General features: G+C 37.8%; 1 protein-coding gene across 8 annotated transcripts in view; it reads right to left on the bottom strand.

Annotated features, from left to right (window-relative positions):
• Positions 1-14,752, bottom strand: part of PDE4B (phosphodiesterase 4B) — a 483,376-nt gene that overhangs the window by 14,323 nt on the left and 454,301 nt on the right. For all 8 annotated transcript variants that reach the window (XM_033114619.1, XM_033114617.1, XM_033114616.1 and 5 more), the window contains one exon: positions 3,790-3,883. In XM_033114619.1, the coding sequence (XP_032970510.1) occupies positions 3,790-3,883 (94 nt within the window). The remainder of the gene's footprint in view (positions 1-3,789; positions 3,884-14,752) is intronic.

Raw genomic sequence — 14,752 nt, 5'->3', positions numbered from 1 at the left:
AACTATATATTATGTTATTTTTGAAATTACTTTTCTCCCTGTCACTTCACTCCTAATAATTACTACTTTTGCTAAAATGAAAGGTCACAATAGTCCATGCCTTTCCTGACCACTGTTTCTCACCGTTCTTCATGTCTCGTTAAAGAGGCTATGAGATTCTCCTGTGCCACTGCATATACAAAAACCTCCAGTGGGACTCGCAGCTTTTTCCCTTTGTTTAATTAAAGATCCCATGCAAGCGAGTAATTGAGCTGAACCACTACTGTGTCTATGTCTGGAACATTACAATAAAGAAGAAAGCCATTATTCACAGAGAGTGCAATTCAACATTGGGTGTTTCCCTATGCAGGAATTGGAACAACTTATAGGTTTCCCTATTCTGAATTTCCTCTGTTAAATGCTTAACCAGTGCAATGCAGAAATAACCTGAAACACAGACTCAAGTACCACAGTAAATAGTTAGTGATTTGACATTTACAGAATGGCCAGAATATAGTGGAAAACAGTGGACCAGTATAGAACAAACAAACAAACAAACAAAAAACAGATGCAAAAAAATGGTCACGTCAAAATTTTGCTAGTGGCATAATTTGAGGTGCTTTTCTTGCCAGATTACCTGGTGTCTTGAAAATTCTGTTCTAGCTTTTGAGATGGTAAGTAGGGGATTTAAAAGGATAGTTTTTCTCTGTTTATAAAAATATTAACTAAATTGAATATCACATCCAAGTATCTTTCTCTATACTCCCTCCCTACAAGTCGTGCTTTATTTCCTCTTATACCAGCAACCTGGAGCCAATTTTCATGTAATAGACTAAGTGCCTGCAGTGGTAAATTGTCTCTTGCCTGCCTTTTGGCTTCTCCATCTGGACACCGTTGTTTGATGGAAACAACACAAGTTTCACAGATCCCTGGAGTAAGGGCTTCCCTCCCTCCAATGACATATTTGAATATTCAATGACTCTTACTGAGATAATGCTCTTCAAGTTTAACTTAAATTGCTAGGGTCGTCTCATTTTGTGCTCACTGAGATGGTTGCTGTGCTCTAGTAAGAGCCCTTTATATTACTGGAAAATGTTAATAAATATTTTATTTTTAGGTCTCACAATCTTGATTCCTAAAGATCTTTCTCCAAAAGAATATGAGTTTTACTTAAATACCCTTAAATGTGAGTTTCTTTTATATATTCTGAGTTTCTAATAACCTTCTCTCCTAGTTAAAGATGGGACAGAATATTTAGGTCTAGGAGTCAAGAGAGCTAAGTCTTAGTTCTGACTCAGGAACATATTAGCCATACGTGGCTAGTCCAGTTACTTTGCCCTTCAAGGCCCTCAGTTTTCATTCCTATAAAATAAGGGAATTAAACTATGAGGCCATTTAGATCCCTTGCAGATCTGACAGTGTATGAAGAAGGCTTCGTTCAAGGTCCTTTAGGAGTATGCACCATGCTCATAAGATAGGACTCAGAGTCCCATGTCTTGCACTTATAGTTTGAAAATAAGCTTTGTTTGCTTTTGGAGATTGTCAGATTGCAGGTCTATGGTCTATTACAGAGAACTCCGGTTACCATGTCTCAGCAACACTGATAAACTCTGTCCACATCAGAGTCAAAGAATGTTAGGATTGAAAGGGCTCTGGGATGTGCTCCCATTTTATAAACGAGGCAACTGGTGCACCTTTTGTTTACATGCTTGATTTCTTTTTCGCCCTATATTTTCTCAAGAATATTTAAAGCTTTAACTTGTCTGTCTAGTCTGTTTGATGGGGTCTACTTTGTGCAAGCGCACGTGCACGGGCGCGCGCGCGCGCACGCACGCACGCACGCACACACACACACACACACACACACACCACCGCGCTCCTCAGACTGAGTCTGTAAGGATCGAGATCCTAACAACCTTCCTCAACAACGGGCTCTTGATAATTTAATTTTTGGAATACTAAGAAGTCAAGTGATTGGTTTTCTTCAAAGATGCGCCTAAAAAATACAGCAAATGGTATGTTCAACAGAGTTGACATTTGCCTGTTCCTTTAGATGCAAAATGTGGAGACTGAGGACTCATCTTTACTATCTTATTCAGCTTTCTCACTTCGTTGCCTTTGATGACAAAAAAAGATTCATTAGTATTCTAAAATATACTTATTGTCCTTGGCACGCAGAGAGTGAAAGAAACAAGTGCAGAGGACTGCTTAGGTGCAGTCCTGGAAGATTAAGGGCTCCATGTAGCTTTACTCTAGTCATGAGAGTCTCTTCTGAGAAGAAAGAGAAGACCTGTATTTTAAAGACCTTGTATTTTAATATGCAATGTTTCTGAAAACAAAAATGAGTTCTTGCACTTATTTATTTTTCTCTCTTGCAGTCATTGACCTATAAAATGTTTCTAAAATGGTCCCCAGCTTATAAAAAACAATTGGGTGTTGCACAGAACGGAGTATATCTGAAATGGACAGGAGACGATATCTGGCTTCAAAGCAATAAAGGGGGAATAATAGAGAAGAAATGATGTATATAATGCTTTCTGTTCAATTAGATTCTAGCTACTTCTTGGAGCTAGAATGTCTGAAAAATTCTCCTTTGTTCTCTGACAAGGGCTGTTGCAACTGCAGCTGGAGAAAACCAGGTGCTACAGACATCCACACACTGGAAACAGTTGGAAAGGCACTTGTTAATCTTTCTGGTGCTCATTGGCTGCAGTGAGCTTTGCACTAGGCTGGTTTAAGATTGATCTGCTGCTAGCAGGAACTGCTTTGGTATTAGAGAAATAGGATTGATTTTTTTTTTTTTTTTAAACCAAAGCAGAAGAGCTGTGTGTTTCCATAAGGCATCAAGGCAAATGCTCATTGATTTAATGAAGTGTGGCTATGCCCAAATGAAGGGAGGTGTGGTGTTCAGCTGTAAGAATGGGTCAGTTCCCTGGAAAGTGGAATTCTGGAAACAAGCATAACTCAGGGAGAATTGAAAGTCAACAGACGTAGAATCTACCCATTCACTTTGAAGTACAGATTACAGATTCTACGGGCATTATATGAAAAATATATAGCCTAAATAGGTTCATTATACAATAGAATGGCTTTAAACATGAGATCAGAAATCCCTAGTAATCAAACAGGATGCTTGACATTAGTTAAGGATCATTGATGCAAACTGTCTGTGTCATATGTTAAATACTAGCAAAGTGACTACGGAACAGAATAGATAAAGCATCAGATTGGGAAGATGAGGATGCTGCTTGCAGAGGGTCAAATCTTTCAGAGATATGCAGATTCTTTCCCCCCATTTCTCTTTACGAAATAACTTAGCAAAGCAACAGTCAAATTATCTCTAAACCTTATTCTCATGGGCCAAATCACCAGTTACTCATCAACCATATCTGTTACAAACCACCTAAGAGGAAACCTTTTGCTCAAAGCCCAGACATTGAAAGAATTGAAAGAATACCAGGAGCCTATGGAGTTGTCCTGAGGGTTTGGGTAATTGAACTCGCACCCCTACGCCTTCAGAGGTCTTGACAGAGATGGAGGTGGGTGGGTAGATAAGGAGTGACCTGAGGTCCATATAAATACACTTAACCCATAATAACCTCAGTCTTTGTTGGGTATTTTCATTCATTTTTAAAAAATATCTTCCGCCTTATTTTTCACCCTACGGCTGTCCTTAGTTCTTATTTTAAATGGATTTATTTTCCAATGACTTAACCTCATTTCAAACTCACATAGGGATGTCCCTGATGAATTTCAGAGATTAATAATGAAAAGTCTCAGTTATGAAAGGTTTCCCAGTGAATGTCTTACCTAAGAAAGTATTTGAAATGTATTCAGACACCTGGTTCCCTGATCGGCTCATTTCTGAGAGATGTGTCAGCTCCCGGTTCAGCATCCTTTTGAACTGTTTATGAAGAACAAAAATGTATTAACCACCTAAAACATAGCAAATTATCACTTTACATGTCTACAACTTTACTGTGTAAGAGCTGAGAGGTTGGAAGAGCAGATACCATTAGATAAATGATACTGTTTTTACAAAATACAATGCCCCCTAAAAGCGAAATTATTCCATTGTCTCTTTAGGGAAAAAAAGGTGTTTTCAAAGATTTCTTAGAATTAACATGATTGCTTCTGAAGATGCAAAAATAGGAAAAGGAATTTCAATAGAGGTCATGATAATTTCACTTGAAGATGTAAGCACATATTTAAATACATTTATTGAAAGCTAACTCTAAAATATAATTTCAGTTAGTAATATACAGTGAGGAGAAATTATATATGAAAAGTTTAAGGGAAAAGAGCATCCTTTAAAAATAGAGTTGTGTAAAAAGAATAGGATGAAAATATAGCACAGTCTATTTAAATGCAATGTAATATAACATGCACTTATTTCATAATAAGCAGCCTCAGTGGGCTAAGTGACAACACAAATCATTACAAGTGTTTGCTACTTCACGGAAAACATACAGATGTAAATGTTTCACATTCAGTCAAAGACATATAACATAATCAAACGAACCCACCTTGATGTAACCCCAAGATACAGATAACAAATAGTTTGCCTCAGGCATTTTGGAATACTCTCCTGCCACAATCCACAAATCCCTTTGAAAGAATTCACAGTTCTGAGAGAGCAGAAAAGCCTTGCATTCAGTGGTAAAATAATCAAAAATTATAAAGGACAAAGCCTCCAAAACTTAAGGCATTTTCTAATCCAAACAAAGCCCATCTTCGCACTCCATTCTTGCAAGAATCCTATGCTCCCTGCTTCTTTCCTGGCAGAGAGAGTAATGAAATCAGAAATTGCACGAAGGAGTAAGAGCCTGTCCAAACGTATTCAGCTGGCTGGTGTGCAGCACTTATGAATTATGAATAGTCCTAGTGGCCGAAGGGGTTTCCACCCTAGTTTAGTCCTGCTCAGCTGAACTCTGCAAGGAAGGAGCAATTCTTCTTGCCTGAGGGGTTGCCAGACTGGGAAACACAGCCATCTTTTTAAAAGGAGAAGATTAAAATGGAGGGAGCCCCATGAATATTTAAGTATATCTGAAGCCAGTACCCTCCCCCATTTCAACTAGGTGTTCTTAACCCTCTCCCCACTGCACAGACCAGTGCTCTGCAGATGTAGCCTCTGCAGAGTTGAAGCTACTCTAAAGGCTTCAAAGTGATGGTGCATTTGATTAATTTAATTTCCGAACATTAAAAAAAAAATCGAAAAAGATTAAAACTGTGGCTGTTTTCAGACCAGGCTTTCCATATACAAAAATACTTGTTTTAAACTATGTTTTTGGAGGGTTGTTTTCCGCACACCAATGGTGTACAGATGCGTTTAGCCTTCTTTCACAAGGACACAAATAAGAAAGAATTCATTTATTTCATTGTAAAAGTATTTCACATGCAGAATGCAATTTTCTGCACTCCACCAGCTCATTAATATGCATACCAGATGACATGGAACAAACGAATTAAACACATTTAACCTTTCAATCTAGGATCTAAAGTGTGTTAGGAAATACAAGATATCATTTGCTGCACGAATGGTGAATTATTTGCAGCTATATGAACGACTATGCTTTTTTTTGTATTTTTTGTGTTGCATCTTCTAATTCATGTTAGAAATAATTAGGGGTTAACTTTATTTTTATTTCATTTTAGCAAGGTAGGGCATGTAGAGCAAGTTATTCCTTTCCTGTAGGCGCTTCCCCACCTCCTCCTTGTTGGGGTTAGAGAATAGACAAGCGGGGAGTCTAAGACTACAGCCCGACTGCAGTGGGATTCCCTACTGAGGCCCATCCCACTGCCCTCCTTCTCCTTCTTTGTGTTACCCCACCCTGTGATTCCCAGGAGTTCAAGTGCAGCAAGTTAAAGGAATAACAAAGCACCATTGCAACAGCCCCCCCACTCCCCTCCACACACACAATTGGTTCTCTCTCCTGTGAGGCATCCCCCTTTCAAATAAGCATCCTGCACTGACAGTGGCTTCACTTCAAGCATCCAAGCTACTGCCTGTCCCCAGGAGACCAGGTCTTTCAAGGCAAAGCCTTGAAAATCGATATTGCTGCCCGCTGGCTCACTGCGCTATGCACTGTTCTCCGAGAGGCACCGTCACCCACTTTCTGGGTAACCCTGCTTGCGTATGTGTATTTTCCCATGATACAGTATGTTAGTAACAGTAACCAGGGATCTGTGAATCAATCTTCTCGGCTACTGTTTTACTTATTGAAACTCTATGCAATTTCGAACTCTGGGTGAATCACATAAGTTCCCGGTTATTTATTTTTTAAGATAACAATTGTTCGGTCTTAATGGCACCTTATTTTCAGTTCTCAAAAGACAGGTACTTACACTAAAAACTTAGAAGCTGGAAAAGACAGGTTTTTATGTTCTCACTTGATCAGCTGAATTTTGGCAAAGAAGCAAACTTTACTTGGAACATTGTAAAAATATCTCGTAAAAAGCACAGAGACACGATTTCTTTAACTATATCTCTACGCTAGACTTAGCCAAATGTAACATTCAAATAATCATCCTCACGTTGGTTCCTTTGGTCTCTCTGAAATATTTAGGAAGATATGCGAGTCAATCAGTTTTGTACTAGTTCCATAATACCATTTGATCATGTATTTGATAAAATTTATTGAACAACTAAAATGTGCCAGGCAAAGCATTGGAGATATATAGCAGTGAAAAATTAAAAAAAACCTTTCCATGCTTTTAATCAACTTTCATCCTAGCAAAAATAATTAGATACATTAGAGCACATTAGTTAACCAGAAAGCTTAATACTTTGGAATGGGGCACGTTCTTTATTAGCACTATTGGCCCCTGAGCTCAGAATACATGAGCAGGTAGAAATTCAATCATAAAAGACAAGGAAAGATTTTTCTCCTCCTTTCTTTGTATCACCTCCCATTGCCACAGGACCCTGTTGGCATAAATTATCGATCAGTCCCAGGGAGCAGAGAAGTAGCTCTCAGCTACAGAGATGAGAATAAACCAAACTCGTCACCTTTCCTGCACAGTTTACTCATGTAAGAAGAGGCCAGCGTACTCATGTAAGTAGTTAACAGATGAATACCACCTCCTTCCTCTCATGCCTAAGCTCTATGAGCCTTTTACTGAGAGCATGGCAATGCCACCAAAAAACAAAGTCATCTTAAGGCAACCGTAAAACACACAACATGATCAAGTACGCAAATGGCGGTCACTTAGTGTCAGAAACTGACCCAGTCCTTTAACCGTTGCTTAGCAACAACCATTGGTTTTCCTCCTCTGTAAGGGAGGGCCCAACCACACTGACTAAGGCAATCATTGCTCTCATCAAAAAGCATTTATGAAGGGCCCACTTATGCTGCACTCTGTCCAAACGGAGGAAGGCAGACACGGCCTTCAAAGAGCAGACAGGGGTTACCTTTCACATTCTAGTAATGCAGAGTCCAATTAGTGTGATTACTGCTGGCCTGTGCGAGGAGACACATCAAGGAATGGAACAGGCATGAATTGTGTTTGAGGTTAGGACCCAGGAGGCAGCTGGGGAGCTCAGCTTAGTTGGGTTTTCAGTGTCTGACTCCCATATGGGAGTAGTTTCTGTTGAGCCAGAGGCAGCCACAACGTGGTAGATGGATCCAGACTTTCATTCTCAGCTCTCGATAACAATCTTGTGAAGTCACTTCACCTCTCATACAAAATGAGAGTGATGTATGATTTTAGGATCTCAGCCTCTCAGTCTAAACCTGTCATGACTCTATGATAAATCTTGTAGCAGCCTCCTACAGTCGGGACACATTCTTTACCAGTAAGCAATATTTTCCAGAAAACAAAACTCTCCCAACACTGTGGAGAAAAACAACCCAAATCAGAAATGCTTCAGTTCATAACAATAAGTTGCCAACAAAGGAAGAAAAGTATTTATCATCCTTCCAGAGTTTTATATTCTAAGACTCTTGTAAGTCTCCCTGTCTACTTACCAAATTGGCTGTTTAGTACAGAAATGAAAGTAAAATAGCTCCAAAGGGAAATTGTGTCCCAAGGAGTTACAGGAGTGAAAAGGAGTGGACATCATTTACTTTATCAAATGCAGTAGAGAAAGCCACAAACAGGAGCACACTATTTCAAAGATAAATGTGCCTCTACTACCTAATGTACACAGATCCTATTTTTCAGATAAGAATCTGCCTTTACAAGAAAACCCTGTTAGGGCCTACCTAGAAATAATGTCCCCAGAGGAAATGGCTGAAACCCCTTTTCAACATAGACAAGCAAAGTTTGTGAATGAACCTTTAGTAACATAAATTCCTCCAATGCTTTCTTAATAAGCTTATGCCTAACTCTAGTTTCATGAACGCTGTAGAAATTGCAGTTATTTTTTGAAGAGAAAAAGATATTCTCTACATAAATGATTTAATTATTATTTGCCTAGACTGTATCTTCTCTATAAAATTGTATGAATTTGTTGGAATAGGCTACCTTTAATAGTTATTTAAAATATCTGGAATAGCAAAAGCCGAAATTCAATTACACTTGATAGGAACATTTTGTTTATGGCTCAATTTTTTCTTTAGCTTCAATGCTGCATACAGAGATTATTTTCTTCTGAGGCCGATTCTTATGAAGTGATGGAATACTTCATTGTTTTTCGATATTTCTCATCATACGACTAATTTGTGCTTTGTGCAAAGATACATAGGCAAGTTAGGAACTCTTGTGGTAGAGCTCTTAGTTAATTTAATCACATAGAAGTGGGCTAGAATAATCTGAGAGAGTCATTCTGCTTCTAAATCTTGACATTTCTAGGTTTCTAAGAATAAAACAATCCAGAAAAGTAATACTGCAAGGGGCTAGTATCAAGCATGTGAAAAAGCTACTTTTAAGACTAATCTGGGCTTGTTAGGGTGTCGGTCACCTGGTTATCACTCGGGAGTGAATCCTAAGTGATCAAAAATATATCTTTCAGTCTGTCCATGACTAGATAAAGCGAGCACTTTCTCCTCATTGATACCTCATGATGAAGTCAGTAGGTGAAAATTGTGCAAATGAAAAAAAGGTGCCGAAGAGTGAGGGAAGACAGCGCCAGTCGTTAACCTTGTGGGTGGCCATCTACGCAGGAGCCCATCTGAGACAGGCGCCTTATTGTGTGGGATCTTCCTGTTTTTGCAGCATGAAACAACTGCCGAAGTCATTAAAGTCACAATGACTTTACTAGGGACTAAATTTTGACTCATATTTTACACTTTGTTAGTCATAACTTAATAAGAATTCCCGGGCATTAGGAAAGTGAAGGGGCTGAAAATTCCTCCTGAAATCACAGAATGCTAGCTAGTGGTGGTAGAAGGAAGTTGAAACTGCAGTGACCCAGTTTAGTGAGAAATGGAAGTAAGGAGAGCTTGTCTCTGTTGTCTTAGTCCTGGCACTAATCAGATGTGTGATCTTGGGTAAGATGAATTAACTTCTTGGGGCTCAGTTTTGTTTTGTTTTTTTTTTTTTAAGCTGTGGGCTCAGTTTCAAGAGTTGTAAAATAGCTAATTTCTAAGGTTCCTTCTGATTTAAAAAAAGAAAAATGCTTCTTCCACACCTCTAAGTTTCCAAGGGAAGAAACAAGGGCCCAAAGAAATGAAGAACTAATTTCTAAACACCTACACTTTTCTTTGCAAAATCTGATTTAAACAACAACAAAAGCAGGGATAGAGTGTACTTTCTCTAAAGCCCTTTATCAAACTCATAATTTCCACAATTCTTAACATTTCAGATTATCTAACAATGTGCATCTCATCTCTTTTCTCTTTGCCTTTCCCTATAAACTTTACCATCTGTTTGAAACTGGATGTCCAGTTTCTTTAATTAAATGTTTGTGTTGTTTGAGAAGCAAATGAAATTAAACGGAGTTGATAACAGGTTTAAGAAGGGGGCAACGAGGGTGGTAGAAAAGGGTAAAGGGGGTCAAATGTATGGGGATGGAAGGAGAACTGACTCTGGGTGGTGAACACATAATGGGATTTATACATGACGTATTACAGAATTGTACACCTGAAATCTATGTAACTTTACTAACAATTGTCACCCCAATAAACTTTAATTTTTTTAAAAAAAAGAAAGGAATTAGCATGCTCTTGTCCATTAACATCTACTTTACTAGAGACGATAGTTCCATGATGGGCCATCCTAGCAAACAAGTCCTACTGCATTCATATCTGGAGCGAACCCCTGATCTATTGGGGAATATAATTAGGCCATTCTAACTGTTTGTGTGCCAAATAAGAATGAAATTCATCTAAATAGATTAGAATTGAGTGATTCTCTTCTTAACTGTCTAGTGATATGGTAATCCACAACAAATAAGTATATAATGCAAAACAAGCATGAACGTCTCTACCATAATTCTGCAACAAAACATTGGCATTTATGAAGAAGCTAAAGCAGAATACATTCCACTCGCTGGTTAGAGGACAAGTTGCTCAAGTGACATTTTAAAAGTCAAAGTAGGGACAAACCATTAGAGCTTTCATATAGAGAACTGAAAAAAAAAATCACAAGAATTTAAATACAACTTTGAATACAACTTATCTATCACTTGAGACTAGGTCTTGAACAGCCCTCAAAATTATTAGGTGTTTCTTCCTACCTATCTATCCTCTTTGCTGCTGTCTGTTTTTCTTAGAATTTCTGGAAACTTTTCAAGAGGAAATATGGCACACATTATCGGGACACTAAAAAAATCGAAATTTCCTAGACTCAAAGTAATTCCTCTAAGAACGTTTAGAGAAATTTCTCAGACCTAACGTTCCGCTATGTCTAAAAGTTGCTGCAGTGACACAATCAAATGGGCAAAAGATACTATAACTATTTACACCCAAAGAGTTATATCTTCATTATGCATTTGTAACTATATGTACATATATACTCACACATTATATTTATAAACTATACAAATAATTACATATATATGTTTCCATATATATAGGGTTGCCAGATTTAGTAAATAGAAATTCAGGACACCCAGTTAAATTTAAATTTCATATAAGCAACAAATGTTTCTTTTTAGTATAAGTATATCCCAGATATTGCATGTTCCAAATGTCCCATGAAGAGATTGGATATCAAAATCATACACTCATAATACATCAGGTTTAGAGGCCCTGTATATTTTTAGATAAATGCCCACACTTGTTCTTTTTGACAAAGGTCTTTCCTTCTGGTGAGTAATATGATAAAGACCTGCAACAGTTACTAACTGGTGCTTCACAATTTTATTTTATATATGTGACCCTACCCCTTAAATCTGGCTGTTAATAGAGATAAACAAATAAACAAAAGATACTTTGGCAGATCTGGGGTGCTGGCCTGATAATTGAATATTGGAGAGGCCTTTTTCCAATAGATGACAAAAACCATCGTAGCAATTGAGAAAAATCAAGGAATCAAAGCTCACTATTTAGCTATTCTTCTGTTTTTCAATTTAAGTTTTTACAACGTTTCCTGTACATAATGGCTAATATTTAACCTCAAACTTCTAAAGCCAGTTCTAACGCCATGGGATGTTCATGTGATTCCAAAGCAGATGACTAAGGTCTTTTGAACCATTTCGCAGCCAGAAGTTCTACAACCTGTTATATTTTTGAAATTAGAAATCTTACCATGGATCAGACCTATGGAATATCCAGTCCAGTGTCCCCTCCTGACTAGTAGAAAATAAGACCTATACTTCAGGATCTTCATATCTGATTGAAAGCAATGATACGGAGCAGGGACATCAGCCCCCCAAACATTGTACTTTCCTTTCATAACCCCATAAGGATTGATCATGATTCTCTTTAAAAACTGATTTCCAAATTTTATTCTATAAAATCTCCTGGGTTGTTTAAAACCCTTCCCTAAGTATTGCCTTATTAAAATTTCCAATATTTTTGCAGCCACAAAAATCTACCATAGCTTGTTCTTGAGATGACCACTTTAGCCCTTTAAATCATCATGTGGCGTGTATTGTGTTAAATATTAATAATATTGATTTCAGCTAGCGATTTTCACATAACCCTTGAGATAAAAGATAAGGGGATGCCTTGAAACCTAGCATTGGAATCACTGTCTCTGTATTAGCAATTTCCCAGGGCTGGCACAGCCCCTAGCCTGGAAATTTTCAAGATCAACTCTAGGGACCATCAAACAAATAAAGGAAAACCCTGAGCTACATAGACATATCGTTTCTGTCCCTGAAAGCAAATATGTTGTCTGTTTTGGTATTTTGGTATGCCTATGCTAGAACATGCACTTGCAAATTGAGAAGAATCTGCCACAGGTTGTGTATTTGAAAATAATTTTAAACCGTGAAGGATGAAAGCAGTAGTCTTATATAATTTTATCCTTTCAAAAAAGATAATTATACTTGTTTTGAATTTTTTTCTATAATTGGCTACCATAATTTAGAAGAGATGAATGGATGCTTTGCACAACAGTGCACCCCAAGATGTATAGGTTTGTTGCATTTACGGAAGGCTTATAAAAACAGTTTCAGAGTTGGTTACATAGGCATAGAGGTTACAACCTGGTTACAGGTTGACCTTACCAGTGGGGTCTAACAGCATAAAGGAAACTCCAGAAGCAGACCCAACAACATTCTAGCATGACATAGGATCAGCTGAGAATCCAACTGAGTTTGGAAATAAAATCCAAACTTGGCAAGTTGTTGAGTTATTTGGAGACTAAGTTTTTCCATCTTTAAAAGGGGAAGTTTAGAAATAATATATATATATATATATATATATATATATATATATATATATATATATATATATATATATATATAAAGTGATTGGCAAAATGTCTGAGACTATTTTAGGACTTGTAGTTTATTCCACAGGATGTGTGCTTGAAGCTGAGTTTTGTCTTTAAATTTTAAAAGAATAGGAGCTCATGGTACCTTCTTCACTTGGGTTTGCATTTGGGTGGAGGTTCCTGTTGGTTCTTTCGAACCTAAACTCTTTTCTTCTCATTGTTGACAAAGCTTGTACAACGAACTACAGAATTCCCACAAGATGCTGCTGAAGGTGTGATGCATTGATGTCATGTAGATTACATGCCACAGGAGTTACTCCTAGAAATTCTGCCTCACTGGTTGACATTTAGATTATTCACTAGTCTAAGGAGTGTAAACCAGAATTGCCAGAAAGATAGATGAAGATAGATGAAGCCTGTCAAATGAAACAATAACTCAAAATGGCCTTGCATGGAAGCCATAACATAAAAAAAAACCTATTTGGAGATTTCCAGCTGTTGTTAACTCTAACCAGTCATGATTCCATGATGTAGCCAATTTCCTCAAATTAAGAGACTTTAAAACTCTTTACGTGTTAACCAAAAGCCATGAATGGCCACAAATTGCCTGACAGAAGGATAATTGCTCCAAGTATGCATTTTGCTCAGATTTCCTCAGTTGAGGTCAATCCGTAATGCATCTGAAATAATTGAACATGTGGCTGGGGGAGGGGTGAGAGGCGTATCAACAATATGTCAAGAATGAAAAATATAACCAAACAAGGACGGAATGACTAATGCTGTTCTCCAGACACAACAGATACGGAGCGTAGCTGAGTTTCAGACACATTTTCATGAGTGCACTTCCAGCTACGTGTGCAATAGCTATTGCCAGTCTCTAAAGGGCTTAGACTTTTGTCCGCAGGATGCAGAGAGAAAGGTAAACCGAATACTCCAATGCCAAACCAAACAACAACAAAAATGCGCTTCATATTTCTGCTCACGAGGAAAGAGCATTTGTCCCTGTTGACTTTGTTTGCTGTTATCTGACTTTGAGTTTGGGAGAAGTCCAGGGAGCAAGATTTCGCTGTTTCTGAGGGTACTTTAAAGGGTCACTGCGAAACAAGGGGGGGTTTCTCATTCAACCTAACAATTAGAAAAACTGCAATTAGGCTTGGAAAGCACCTAAGTGTAGCATGCTGCACTGTATAGAAAACAGGATTCCTGGGTTCTAAATTGGATTTGGCACTAACAACATAGCTGGTCCTAGAGAAATTAGATGAAGTTTCTGAGCCTCATGCAATTGCTCCAACAAATATTTATTTGAATGCTTACCAGGTGCCTAGAGCTACTCTAAATGCTGTAACTACAAGAGTGAAAAGGTAAACACAATTCATGTCCCCAGTAACCTGACTGTGTAAAGGAGTAAAAACTAAGTTCCACAACAAACCCCCAAAATCATAAATTATGGCAGCAAACTGTGAAACAAATAAGCTATTGAGTTAGGATAATTAGAGAGGGTGTCTCCAAAGAGATAACATCTAAACTGAGGTCTGGAAAACAAAACGGAGGCTTGGTTGAGCTCTAGCTTTAAAAATACTATAACTATATGTTGTGTTAGCAAGTCATATAAGACTAGAATAAATTTCCCTGTGAATTTCTCTTTAATTTTTAATCCGTTGACTTTAGAGCAGAAAGAACAAGATTTGATTCTAAGCATCACCATTTAGTAGCTGAAGGACTTAGACAAATCAGTTCTCTCTCTTTCATCCTGGTCTCACAGTGAAAATGAGAATATAACAGTACTTTCTTCAAGGTGAGCATCATATAAGATAAATAGGGGAGAGCCTACGTAAGCAGGAAAGGGCTCTTCAGACATGTTTCCTTACACGCAACCTTGGATCCAGCAACACAAAAATTACAAACATTTATACATTTAAAGAGAGTGTCCCTTTATTTAACACTCTCTCCTGGCACCATAGGAAGTTTTGGAAGCAAATAAGTTTTAAGTGAAGAGATGAGCCTTAAA

Source organism: Rhinolophus ferrumequinum, chromosome 9, assembly GCF_004115265.2.
Source record: "Rhinolophus ferrumequinum isolate MPI-CBG mRhiFer1 chromosome 9, mRhiFer1_v1.p, whole genome shotgun sequence".
Lineage (NCBI taxonomy): Eukaryota > Metazoa > Chordata > Mammalia > Chiroptera > Rhinolophidae > Rhinolophus > Rhinolophus ferrumequinum.
The sequence above is the reverse complement of the archived record's forward strand: the minus strand, read 5'-3'. Positions and strand labels throughout refer to the sequence as shown.